The sequence below is a fragment of the Dermatophagoides pteronyssinus genome, unplaced genomic scaffold, assembly GCF_027571235.1.
Source record: "Dermatophagoides pteronyssinus isolate colony J.1.1.1.1 unplaced genomic scaffold, Derpt_VIB-CSIC_2022.12 sq0005, whole genome shotgun sequence".
NCBI classification, from domain to species: domain Eukaryota; kingdom Metazoa; phylum Arthropoda; class Arachnida; order Sarcoptiformes; family Pyroglyphidae; genus Dermatophagoides; species Dermatophagoides pteronyssinus.
In genome coordinates, this window is record NW_027461529.1 from 1020257 (window position 1) to 1033286 (window position 13030).

Sequence of the window (13030 nt, forward strand, 5' to 3'; positions counted from 1 at the left end):
ATTATATGTGTGTAAAGAAAATCGAAAAAAAATATCCAGAATATGGATAATAGGTTTGTGTTCATGTGTGTGTATTTTGAATTGAAATCTCATGACATAAACATACTTGACTGAATTCTACATACAACTTATATATAGACTTTTTTTGAGTTCAACATTCCCAAATATTATATTCGTAAGAAGTTGAATTCAAATTTCATTTTTTTTCACATACACACATTATAAACATTATTGAAAATGAAACTGGTAACCGAAACAAAATAATTATTTTTATATTTGATAACAAAACAAATTGTAATGCCATATGCACACACACACACCTAAATCTGAATTGAATGGTTTTTTGAAAAGAAATTTTTCTCTTTCCATTCAAATCGATCCATATATAAACAATTTCATCTTTCTTTTAATTAATTGATCTGAGAGTTTTTTTTTCAAAAAATTTTCTCGGTAATTTTTTGTATTTAGAATCATTTGCGATCTATATTTAATAATTTTTGTAGTTGCTGTTATTATTATTTCATGATTTGTACAATTCGAACAAACAAACAAAAATAAATTCGTATTGTTTTTAGTGTAAATCAATTATTAAGTCTGTTTTCAATTTCAGGTCCACTAAAGCATTGGAAAACTTTTTGTTTCTGTTTGGATGCCTTTTTTTCAATAAACTGATCGAATAAACAACGATGTTGATAGCTAACTTTCAGGCCAAACGTTTGAATTTGTTCAACCAAAATCAAAGTTTTTGTGCTTTCATTTGATAAAAGAAACAGAAAGAAAAATACTTTTTTGTTTTTGATTATCATTCGGCTACCATTATAACTATTGGGCTTGATATCATCAACAAAATGGAAAAATGCAATGGTAAAGGAAAATGAAACAACAAACCCTACATTTAAAATATTGTGTAATTTTATATATTTACGCCTGGTCAATTAATAACCAAAGGATTTGAACTCATTTGTATGAATTCAGAATATTTTTCATAATTTTTAAAGTACTGAAATAATTTGTTTAAAAAAACTTTGACTATAAATTGTTGGAAGAGATTAATTATATTCATTTTGTTTTCCATTGTAACCGATTTTAAAGTTAGTGGTCCAACTTTTTCTTTGAAAACGAATAACGAAATTTACTATTACATGATCTCAATATTTGAAAAATAATCAATTTATTGAAATTATATGATGAAATAAAAATCTATTGAAACATTATGCCAAATCAACATTGTATTCATCTTAAATATATGATTTAAAGAATATAGATTATCAAAATTGAGAGAAGAAAAAGAAAATATTAATAATAATGAATGACTTTGCAAATATATCCAAAATTTTTTGGGGTGCATAAAACTGTCACACGTCAAATGAAAATCACATTACAGATTTCTTTTGTGATGAACTCAGAAAAAAATGAAATGAAAAGAAAAGTATATTCTTTATATTCTGGCCAATCAAATAAAAAAAATAATAATGAAAATGCAAAACTTTGAATGAAATTTGACACTCTGATATCGAGCCAAAGATGCAAAACAAAAAAAAACAACACAACATACATGTTAATTAAACATTGATCAAAATTTAGCGCATGATAAAAATTAATTACTTTTCTTTCTAAGAAATCCAAGAAACCAAATTATGAATGACATCTCTAGTCTAGTCCATTATTTTTCCCGGATTTTTTTTTTCTCTCTCACTTTTCCTTTTCCTTTTTTTTTCTTATGAAATAACATTTTTTTCTCTAACCCATTCTTTTCAACTTGTTCAGTAGAATTATTTTTGGCAAAATTGAACAAGCAAAAAAAAATGAAACTAAACTTAATGGAAATTTTAAATTTGAATAAATAAAAAAAAATTCCAAGAATACATTGTAAAGCTATTATTTATTTATTTTTAAATTTTTTCGAAAAAAATGAAAAATTTCTGTTTGAATATGAAACAACAACAACAACAGCGACGACGATGATGACGAACAAAAAAAAAACAATAGAATTCTAAATATTCTGGAAATTTATTTATTTTTAGTTTTATTTTTCGTCATGATTTTCATCGCAAAGGATTAACATTTCAAATGATCCAATAAAGAATTTTCTAATAGGCTATAGCCATAATCTTGTTATTAATTTTTATTCTTACACACACACACACACAAACACTCATCTTGCCAATCATTCACCTCAAAAAAAAATAATATGATTTTTTTTGCCTACTATAGTCATTGTCATCAAATTTTGATTGGAATAACAAAACAAAACAAAACAGAATAGGACCAGAAAGAAATTTTGACAAGTCAGGAAAAAAATTAATCATTAATATTTTTTTTTGGAATGAATTTGTGAATAACAGCAACAACCAGAAAAAAAATAATTATCAACCACATAATAATGCGCATTATGAATTTTTATTTTTTTTCATTATTTCTAAGCTCATCTAATGTAATGTAATGATGTAATATGTTTATATTAAAATTCTAAATCAAAATGGAATTTCATTTTTCATTTTTTTTTTTTTTGACTTCGTCACGTTGATTCTCCTCCTTTTTGTTGTCCGTTTTTTTGTTGTTGTTAAACCCATTGAATTTGATGAATTTTGTTGCTTTTTTTTAAAAAAACTTTTCTCTTTCAACTAAAAAAACTGAATAAAATTTGATTTGATTCATTTTAAAATAATGTAGAAAGTAAATTCAATTAACATTGTAAATGTTATGAACAAATTTTTTGAAATTGTAGTAATGAACTAAAGAAAATGAATATGGTAATGGAATTTTTTTTCCAATACATTTGTGACATACATATTTGATTCGATTTAAAATAAGATTTTTTTCTTTTCTTTTATTTATTTGTTTGTTTTTGCATATTCAGGGATTTTTATTTATTTATTTTTTTTTTTTGCTGATGATGATAATCATCATAGTAACGTATAAGAATATAAATTAACATGAATTTTTAAGTTAGTAGTGACTATATGAATTAAACATTCTATTCAAATATTCATGAATTTTAATCATTTAAAAGTGCTAATTTTATTTTATAAGATTGCATTATTTTCTATTTTCTTTGTAAATCTGTGAAAGAGTTATAAAATAAACGAATATTCGGATGGATTTTTCTTTTGAATAATGTTAAATTTTTAAAATGTATGTATTAAAAAAAATTGTATGAATTGTACTTACCCTAGAGTAGTCATTGTAACAATGGTATACCAGAATGCTGCTGGAATGCTCGTAAAGGTTGTTTTGGTCACATTCTTTTCGGCATAGAACATCACGGTGGCGAATATAATGATAGCCATCGCTAATGAAAACACTAAAAAGCCTAACTCAGATGCACAACTTTTAAGCGTATAGCCAAGGATACGTAATCCTTGTGAATGACGTGAAAATTTAAATATACGAAAAACACGGAATACTCTCAGGGTGACGAATGCTCCGGAAACATCATCATTATCTTTAATAAATAAACCAATATAATATGGCATAATGGCGACAACATCGATGACACTCATGACGCTTCGCATGAATTTACAACGTAACGGTGCAGCATACAAACGTAACATATATTCACATGAGAATATCATCACGCAGGCAGTATCCAAACAGAAGAACGCTACTTTAAATGTATCACCACACGATACTTTTGATTCGGGATTGCCTTCTTTATGTGTACATGGAACTGTTTCAACAACGTTCGCAACAACAGATACTGCAATGAAAAAACCGGTCACATAATAGAACACTAGGGCAGCGGTTGATGTATGAGGATTTTCAAATGCACGCCACATTTGTTGTCGTATGGAACCTTTGGTGGCATCTCTCATCATTGTTTCGGATTCTTCCATCCGATCATCCATCATACGTTCAGCATTCTCTCTTTTACGATCTCGATAATCTTCATAACAACAATCACCAATTACATCCGGAATGATGCCGAAAAATGCTAGCTCCTCATCATAGCTCATCAGACATTCATGTCGTGGATAATGTAATTTACCCGTTCGATAATAATTGAGTATATGACGAAACAGATCAGGATCACGATCAAAAAAATATTCACGCCGTTGTTCATCGTAGAAAAATTCCCGTTCATTTGAGCCTAATAATGTGTCCGGATATTTTTCAACGGTTTTTCGCCACGTTTCAAAACGACGGCCTGATACGTTAATGATGAATTTTTCTTCATCATCACGTCTTGCACGGCCAGTGACTGGTGGTGCTGGTAATGGATTACTGGCTATCGGTACCCAGCCGATTGCAGCGGCACGGGCAAACGGGAGCCACGCAGCCACTGACGCCATTAACAGATCTTTTTTTCTCTCTTATTTATTAATTAATTTTTTTTTGAAGAAAAAAAATTGGTAATTATTTTTTTATAACATAAAATGATAATAGAATTTCTTTTTTTTGTATCAGGAATCAATTGATCGTTGTAATAATATAATTATTATTGGCAAACAAACGTGAAGAAGAAAAAAAACGAATTACATTTACACAAGGTGGTGATGAGTTTTGGATAATGATGATGAAGATGATGATGATGATGATGATAAATAAAAATGCTATAACACAGGTGTTGTTCGGGCAATGTTAATGATGTTAATGAAATTTTATACGTTGATTTTCGTTCAATTGGAATTCAAAAAAATTCATTGGAAAAATTTATCGACTATTTTTGTTCCATTTTTTCTTTTGTTGTTGCTGTTGTTTGTTTGTTTTTTCTTTTTCTTTTTGCTGCTTTTGCGGATGATAATGATGGATATTGGCTTCAGGCCTAATCAGAATAATGAAAATAAAGGTGAAAAAAAATCATTATTATTATTAGTAGTAGTTAGTGAAATAATAATCTTATTAATGATTAATTTAAAAAATAAAAAATATCTTTCAAAAAATTAGTTTTTTTGTTATTATTGTTATTGTTGTTGTTGTTGAAAATCTTGAATGTCGAAAGAACAAATCCTATCTTTCCGTATTATCGCATTGAATCTTTGATGATGATGATTATTATTATTATTATGATGATAATCATCATTCATTATGATGATGGATATAATAATGATTAATCTTTTGATTGTTTTTTTTGTTACCCTATCATGTTGCTTTTTTATTCCTATTTTTTTTCATTTCACATTTACCCAATTCATATATGTGTGTGTTATCTATTGTTTCACGTTTTTGTTTTGTTTTTTTTCTCCTGTACTTTTCATCATCAATATTATTTGTATACAAAGAATTTCTCACTCTTCCATTTTTTTTCTCTATATCTCTCACACACAAATTGTTATACAGAATAACACGATGCAGTGTGAGTGAGTGAAAAAAAATGACCAATTATTTTATATACCGAACATATAAATGGCTTATATTATCCATCAAAGAAAAAAAAAAAGTTACTGTGAACGAATAAAACGAATGAATGAATAAATATAAATGAACCTTTTTGCAAAGTCGTAGTTCGAGATATAGTGGAATGGATAAAAAATTGGTTGCAGGTTAACTCGACTAACAAACAAACAAAGCAAAACAGAACGGGAAACAAAATAGAATCAAAAAAAAAAATTCCTGTCCATCATCTATAACATTTAGTTCATACTAGATACTAACTAATCATAAGTATAGTTGCCATCATTAATTTATATAATAAATATTAATAATCACAAGGAAACTTTGTGTGTGTGTTTTTTTTCGGAGTGAAACGTAAAATTCTATAATCTTTATATATAATCTGTTGTATATTCTTCATAGAGAAAAAAATGAAAAAATAAAACATGAATCAAATAAAATTATTAATTCTATTTCTTCATTATTTGGATTTGTATTTCTGAATGATCAAATCAAAAAAAAATAAGGAAATGTCATTGCATTTATGAATTAACATTGAAGCAACCGGATACAAGTTTCACACACACGCAAACGAATCTCTACAATTCAGGCAAAATACTTTACAGGAATTTATTTTCAACAATATTTCTTTGATTTTTTTTTTTGTTCTCAACAACAACAACAACAAAAAAGAATAGAAAAAAAAATTTACATATAAATCATTATTCCGTGTTCTGGTCACGTTGCATACATAACAATCATTCATTCATTCATTTCACAAGTATTTAACGACAAATAGTTGTAAGAAAAAAGAAATCCTGTTACCTACAGCAATAACAAGAACAACAACAAAATGATAAACAACGATAATAGAACAAATGTTGATGGACAAATTCGAATATTTAATGTTCAATGATTTGGAATTATTTTGCCAAACAAAAAAAACATTCATAAATATTTGACATAGTGTATGATGAATTTATATTTTTATCTTTTTTTACTTTTTTTCTTGATATTGACATTTTGATCATCAATTTTTTTCAATTGGAAAGTATGAGAAATTCTCTATAAGTTTTTTTTTGAATGTTTATAATCATTGAGTGATTGGTATGGCCAAAATTCTGAACATTCTTATAATCTTTGTTTTTTTTGTATTGTATTGTACATCATCGAAATCTTTTTTTTTCTTTTCATTTATCTATACATCTTATTTTGTAATGGTTTTTCAAGGTAATCTTATTTGTTTTTGTTTGGTTATATTTTTATTATTATTCACCATTTTGTTCTTAAATGTTATATAAATATCAAATATAAAAAATGTCTAGAAAGTTTTATTGCAATATTTTTTTTTCTCATTAAATCCTAAAAGAAAATAGTTGGTTACATTTTCAAACATCATGTGTTAAAAACAAAGAAAAAGAAAATAAAATGGAAAATAATCATACTCAATGGATCGCTGTTTTGTAAATCACCGTTTTTTTTTCAAATGAAAAGTTTTTTTTTTCTATAAAATATCTTTATCTTTCACGTATAAATCTTTTAATTTTTTTTCTTTTTTATTTCAGTATTCTTTTTTTTCTGGAATTGGTCGTTTTAGAAAACATTTTTTCGTTTCTGCACAACGATTCTGTTTAATGTGAATCGAATAAATGACCAAAACAAAACAAAATACATAATAGAGAAATCATCAATTATCAATTGAAATTATAATGTTTAGTCTTAACAAAAATTTGTAACCTTTTTTATTTTACTTAACAATTTTTTTTTAATATAAATCTTAAATGATACAATTCTGTCATGACCTTAATCACCGTATTTTATTTTTTATCTTTTCTTTTTTGTTTGTTTCTAATGTTTGTTTTGAAAATCCATTTCATCGCTTGTTTTTTTCGAGCTGTAAATTATCTGATTTCGAAACAAACAAATAAACAAAGCCAAAACAAAAACAAGATGACCACCGGTTTCATTTCATTTTAAGATTCTTGTTTCGAAAATAAAAACGAAATACAAAAACTCATTTATCTTTAACTGTGTAAGTGCACAATGTTTTATGAACTAAATTTTTAATAACATTCGTTCAAATTCGTTTTTTTTAAAGATTTAAGACTATTTTCCAATATAATATTTTATTATCGTTGAAACATTTTCATTGCCAATATTCTTTGGTTGATGTTTCTCTTTTTTTTTTTGTTCAGTTTGTTCCTGCTTTTTATTATTAGAATCTTAATTTAATTCATAATTGAAAAATGGAATGAACAAAAAAAAACTTGATGTATATGAATAATAATAATAATGAGAATATATTCATATGTTAATAATGCAAGGTGTTGATTGTTTGCAATGAAAATTGAAATGTTTGAATTAATGAATTCCACATCATCAAACAACAACACAACGAATGTCAAAATTGTGATTTTTTTTTCGTTTTGTTCTTTGATTGAATTGAAAGTTGTAATGAAAAAGTTTTCAAATATTAAAATGAAGCAGTAGTAAGAAGGGAAAAAAAGAATAGAAAAAATAATTTTCTGAACACAAAAATTAACTTATTGATAGAAATATGTGTGTGTGTGTGTGTGAAAGAATTTTTTCACTCTTTCATTTCTATTATATTTTCATTTGATTTTTTTTTCTTTTCTTCACTTTAGTCCCAAAGCGATAAAACTTTTTGCTAGGATTTTTTTCCCCTGTCAATGTTTTCAAATTTATGAAATTTTGCTTGTGTGTTTTTGTGTGTGTGTGTGTGCATATGATTGCTTTTCATTTTATCTAATAGTAGAATTTTATTTTATTTTGCATTTTAAATATTTGAAATTAAATTATGTAAAACTGTTGGCCAAAAAAAAAAATAAAATAAAATGATTTTATATTTAAAACGTTATTTAATGAATGGAAATTTTTTTCCTTGCAAATAATCAAATGATTTAATCAGTTCATAGTTTTGTATGATTAAATTATAGAAATGATTTTTTTTTCAACAAAAAAAAACAATAAATTCCAACATTATCGATAATTGAATTCGAAACGAAACGATCGAAGATTTTGAAAAACATTATCGTAAAAAGTGATTTTCGGTTTCTATTTTAACATAATCGATCGTTTAGGTTTTTTTTTAGTGAAAATTTTTTATTTCAACCAGACAAAACAAAAACGAAACGAAAATATATTCGACAAACATTTTCAGGATGCAAAAAAAAACAAACGGTTTTTACATCCAATGAAATGAAAGAACAAAATAATCCTATTAAATTACAAAATGCAAAAACAAAACAAAAAAAAACTAGAATAGATTCTAAATGGAAAAAATATTGAGATTTATACAATTCAATAGAATATGCTTATTATTTTATCCCCTATCATACCCTTTCATTCTTTCTTTTTTTCTTTCTATTTCGGTATGTATACAAATCAATTAGTTTAATTAAATTGAAATTTAATCATGAACTTTATTGTTTTCTGTTTCAATGAGAAGCTTTTCAAAAAACAAAAACCAAATTAAAAAAATAAATAATTGTCGCTTTGGTGAAATTTTTTGCCACCAGCTGAAAAAAAAACACCAGCTGGATTATTTAGCAAATATTCTTTGATAAAACTGATAAACAACAACAACAACAACAGCAAACAAAAAACAAAAATTAGATAACCAATAAAACAATGACTACACTAAAACACACTTTTTTCTCACTTGTAACGGCAAAAAAACCAATAAATAAAAATAAAAATTTAAAAAAATATGTCAACAGTTAGTTATAATTATATTATTTAGACAAATTGTAAAAATGAAAAACTTTTTATTTTAAAATCATAATTCTTTTTCAAAAGATGAAACGAAATTTATTCTGATTTCCGGTTCTCATTTTCATTGAAATCATATAATAATAATTGAATCCGATTGTTATTGTCATTAACAAAATGATATAACATCGAATTATATATATATGATTCAAATGGATATGACATTCGACAACAACTAGAAAAAAAAACTTGTTAAATTAATTTCAATTTCTTTTGTTAAAACTTCCGTAGCCTTATAATGAAATAGGAGAAATGAATACATTTGAAATGTGATAATCAAAGGAAATTGAAATTTATTAGTTTTTTTTTCGCTCTTTCTTCCTCTATATTTTGGATTGAACTTTTCAATTTTTGTTCGTTTCTTAACTTTGAAAATCATTATTGATTGCAAAAAAAAAATTCACATTCTTTTTCTTCACATAGTTTTTTCTTTTTTTGAAATGATGAAAAGAAATGACAAAAAAAAAAATTCTTATCTTATACACACATGTCCGTCAATTCTGAAAGAAAAAGATTTGAAAAAAATTACTTTCATTACTTTAGTTTTCATAAATGATTTGAATCGGGATAATTTTTATTTTTCATCGTTATTTTTTCGATTATTTTTTCTTCTCATATGCCGAATGCATAATTGTAATGAAAATTAAACTTTTGAACAAAAAAAAACTGAAAATAAAGAAGAAACTGCCATTCCATATATATAATAACGATTTTTTTTAACATTAACAAATAGCATTGGTAACGAAATATACTGTCATTTTTTTCCCAACGGACAATAGAGAAAATAGTGTAGAGAATTCCAGAAGGATGCTGACACATCTAATTAGATTAAACTTTGTAGAATTACATTATATATAATTATTTGATGGTATCAGCCACCAATGAATCAAGTAACCGACCAACCAACCAACCAACCAACCAACCAACCAACCAACTTACCAACAAACCAAACAACCAATGTCAGCCAACTGAATGGCAAATTAAAAAAAAATTTTTTCCTTTTTTCTGTTCATAATATTTTTACATTCAATATGGAATATATGTTGAATTACACACGAACACATTAAAAATTTATTAAATTTACTGTTATATTACTAACTTTGAATCTTTCCAAAAACTTGTTTCCATTTTCAATGTATCTGTTTATGTGTTTGTGTGTTTGATTTGTGTATTGAATAATTTTATTTCCGTTTTTTTTTATATTTCGTATTCTAAAAGAATTGATGGTTGTCATAATCATTGTTATTTTTCTATTATTTGCCGTTATTTTTTTTGAAAATGTCAAAAAAAAAACATTTGAGAAACCCCGTAGAAATAATAATCATAATGTTCAAAAGAAATTCAAAAAAATAAAGAAAAGATCAAGAAAAAATTATATTTTGATTATAAGTAACATATGTAAACATAAAGTGAAAATTAAAATAATTGAAAATATTGTTGTCGTAATTTTTTTTAAAAATAAAAATTTACTTATTTATCGATAATAGTAAAATAAAAATTCGAAATCTTTAATTTTAAGTTGTAACAAAATTCAGTGTATTCTGTGTTGTTTAATGTGATTTGTATGTATGTATGTGTGTGTGTGTGTTATTCTTTATTCTATTATTTTGTTTATTAATTTTTTGTTTGTTGTAGTTTGTTTTACATTAGTTTATCATTATCAATGATAAAGAAAGCTACAAAAAAAAACTATTACTGTTATTATTATTATTATTATTCTAATGGGAAATTTGAGTAAAAGAAAAAGAAAAAGCAAAGCAAAAAAAAAATTAATACATCATGAAAGAAAATTGATTTACTGTAAATACAAAACATAGAAATATAATAATAATAATAATAATAATATAAATAAATGAACAAACATAGCCAAAAAAAAATCTCGTTTATGACAATTAATAAAGCATAATCTAATTTGTGATAATATTAAGTAAGTGTTGTATTATATTTATATAATGAATCCAATAATTTTTTTCTCATCATCATCATCATCATCATGATCACGAGACAACAACAAAACAAAAACAAAAAAAATCTTAGTGGTTTTTCTATTTCTGTGCATTAGTGTGTGTGTTTATGGAGTGTAAAATGAGCTTCATATAATCATTATAAGTGGAATGAGAGAAAAGAAGAGGAAATCATTTTCTGTTTATTTTAATTTTATTATTTTTTTTTTTTGTTATTATTGTGGACAATCATGATGATGATGATGAGCATTGGTGTCGATTCGAATGAACAAATGTAATGAACAAAAATAACAACAACAATGTTCATTAAAAAAAACAAATCCAAGTTCATTTCGAGTGATAAAAAAAACCGGAATTCATGATATAATTGAAAAAAAAACTGAATCCATAGATGTAAAAGTATAATCCGATTAAAGGATCCGACAGACCTGGACAATCAATTGATCGAACAATAAATCCCTAACAAATCATATGGATAATGGTGCATTGAAATAAAATTGAATGACATAAAATGAACATGAATGAATAGAGAATAAAAAAAAAATAAAATAAAAAATTCCGTTTCTAATGAATTTCTATTGGCTAAACTAGAGTAAAAATTGAAAAAAATAACAAAATGTTTTGTTGTTGTTATTATTATTCAGATTTCTTGTAAAATTGTCCATAAAAATTTTTGAAACATATTGATTTATACTATAGAAAATATTAACAATCATTATTTTATTATAGATTATATATAATTTTTATCAATCATGATTGTTGTCAACTGTTTGTGTTTGTATTGGTAGAACAAAAAGAAACAAGAAAATTTAAACTAATTTGACATTCATTGACGACCAAACAAAACAAAACAAAAAAAACAACAACAACAAAACATGAAAATAAAAATCAGTCACGGAATGTCAATACAAGTGTCAAAAAGAATTGTTCTCATTTTTTTTCCCATTTCATTTGTATTCCTGTTGTTGATAAATTTGCGCGTAAATATGAAGCCGCCCATCTTTGTCTAATATTATTATCATCAAACGATATTCACACAATTACATAATAAATATAATAAACTGGAAATTTTTTTTTATACTCACTATGTAAACATAACGAAACAAACAATCAGTAAAAACTAAATGAAAGAATTAAAAACAAAACTCAATCACAATTATACACATTTGATGAAACAAAAAATAAAATAAAATCTATATATTCATTGGTAGACAATTGATTCGACAAAGCACTCAACTTAATTAATTAATTGTTTAATTTAGATTTTTGTGTATAAATATTTTAGAAAAAAAATGAATAGCTAAATAGAAATTAAAACCCTAACCGAATTGAATTGTATAATTGTAATCATCTCGAACAAAAAAATTGATCAAATCAATTTGGTCATTTTTCTATACTAAATTTCATCGAAATAGGCCAACAAGTCGGCCGGTATTTTAAGTAATTATAGAAATGTGAAACAAACAAACATATATAGACAGTGAAAGTGTGTCTTAATGAAATTTGTACCGACAAATTGATCAATTGATCACTTACAAAAATGATCCGAACACAAAGAACATATATTGCTCAATGTTGTATTCTGAATTCTGAATTCATATGACAAAAAACAGATTTGATTTTTCGTTTTTTTTTGCTCACCATTTAAAACTATAGAATTAGCTAGTTTCTTCCTTTTATATTAGATTACATCCTATCATTTATTCAATCATTCATTCGTTTATACTGTCTGTTTTTAGATTTCATTTCAATTTTTTTTTCATTCCTTGTGTGAAACATTTTACATTCAATTTAATATGAATGCAATCCATCTTATCTCATCTCATCTCAATTTCATTGTCAATAAATAGGATTTTGATATTTGCAAATAGAAAAATCAAACAAAATCAAATATTATTGTGAATTAAGAATGGAATAACTTTTTATTTGTGAACAATTCAATTTTTCAGTGTTTATTCACA

General features: G+C 25.1%; 1 protein-coding gene across 1 annotated transcript in view; it reads right to left on the reverse strand.

Moving 5' to 3' along the window:
* Positions 1–13030, reverse strand: part of Shal (Potassium voltage-gated channel protein Shal) — a 53814-nt gene that overhangs the window by 15495 nt on the left and 25289 nt on the right. Inside the window, exon 2 of the mRNA XM_075820007.1 lies at positions 3172–4765. Within this exon, the coding sequence (XP_075676122.1) occupies positions 3172–4292 (1121 nt within the window). The 5' untranslated portion in view covers positions 4293–4765. The remainder of the gene's footprint in view (positions 1–3171; positions 4766–13030) is intronic.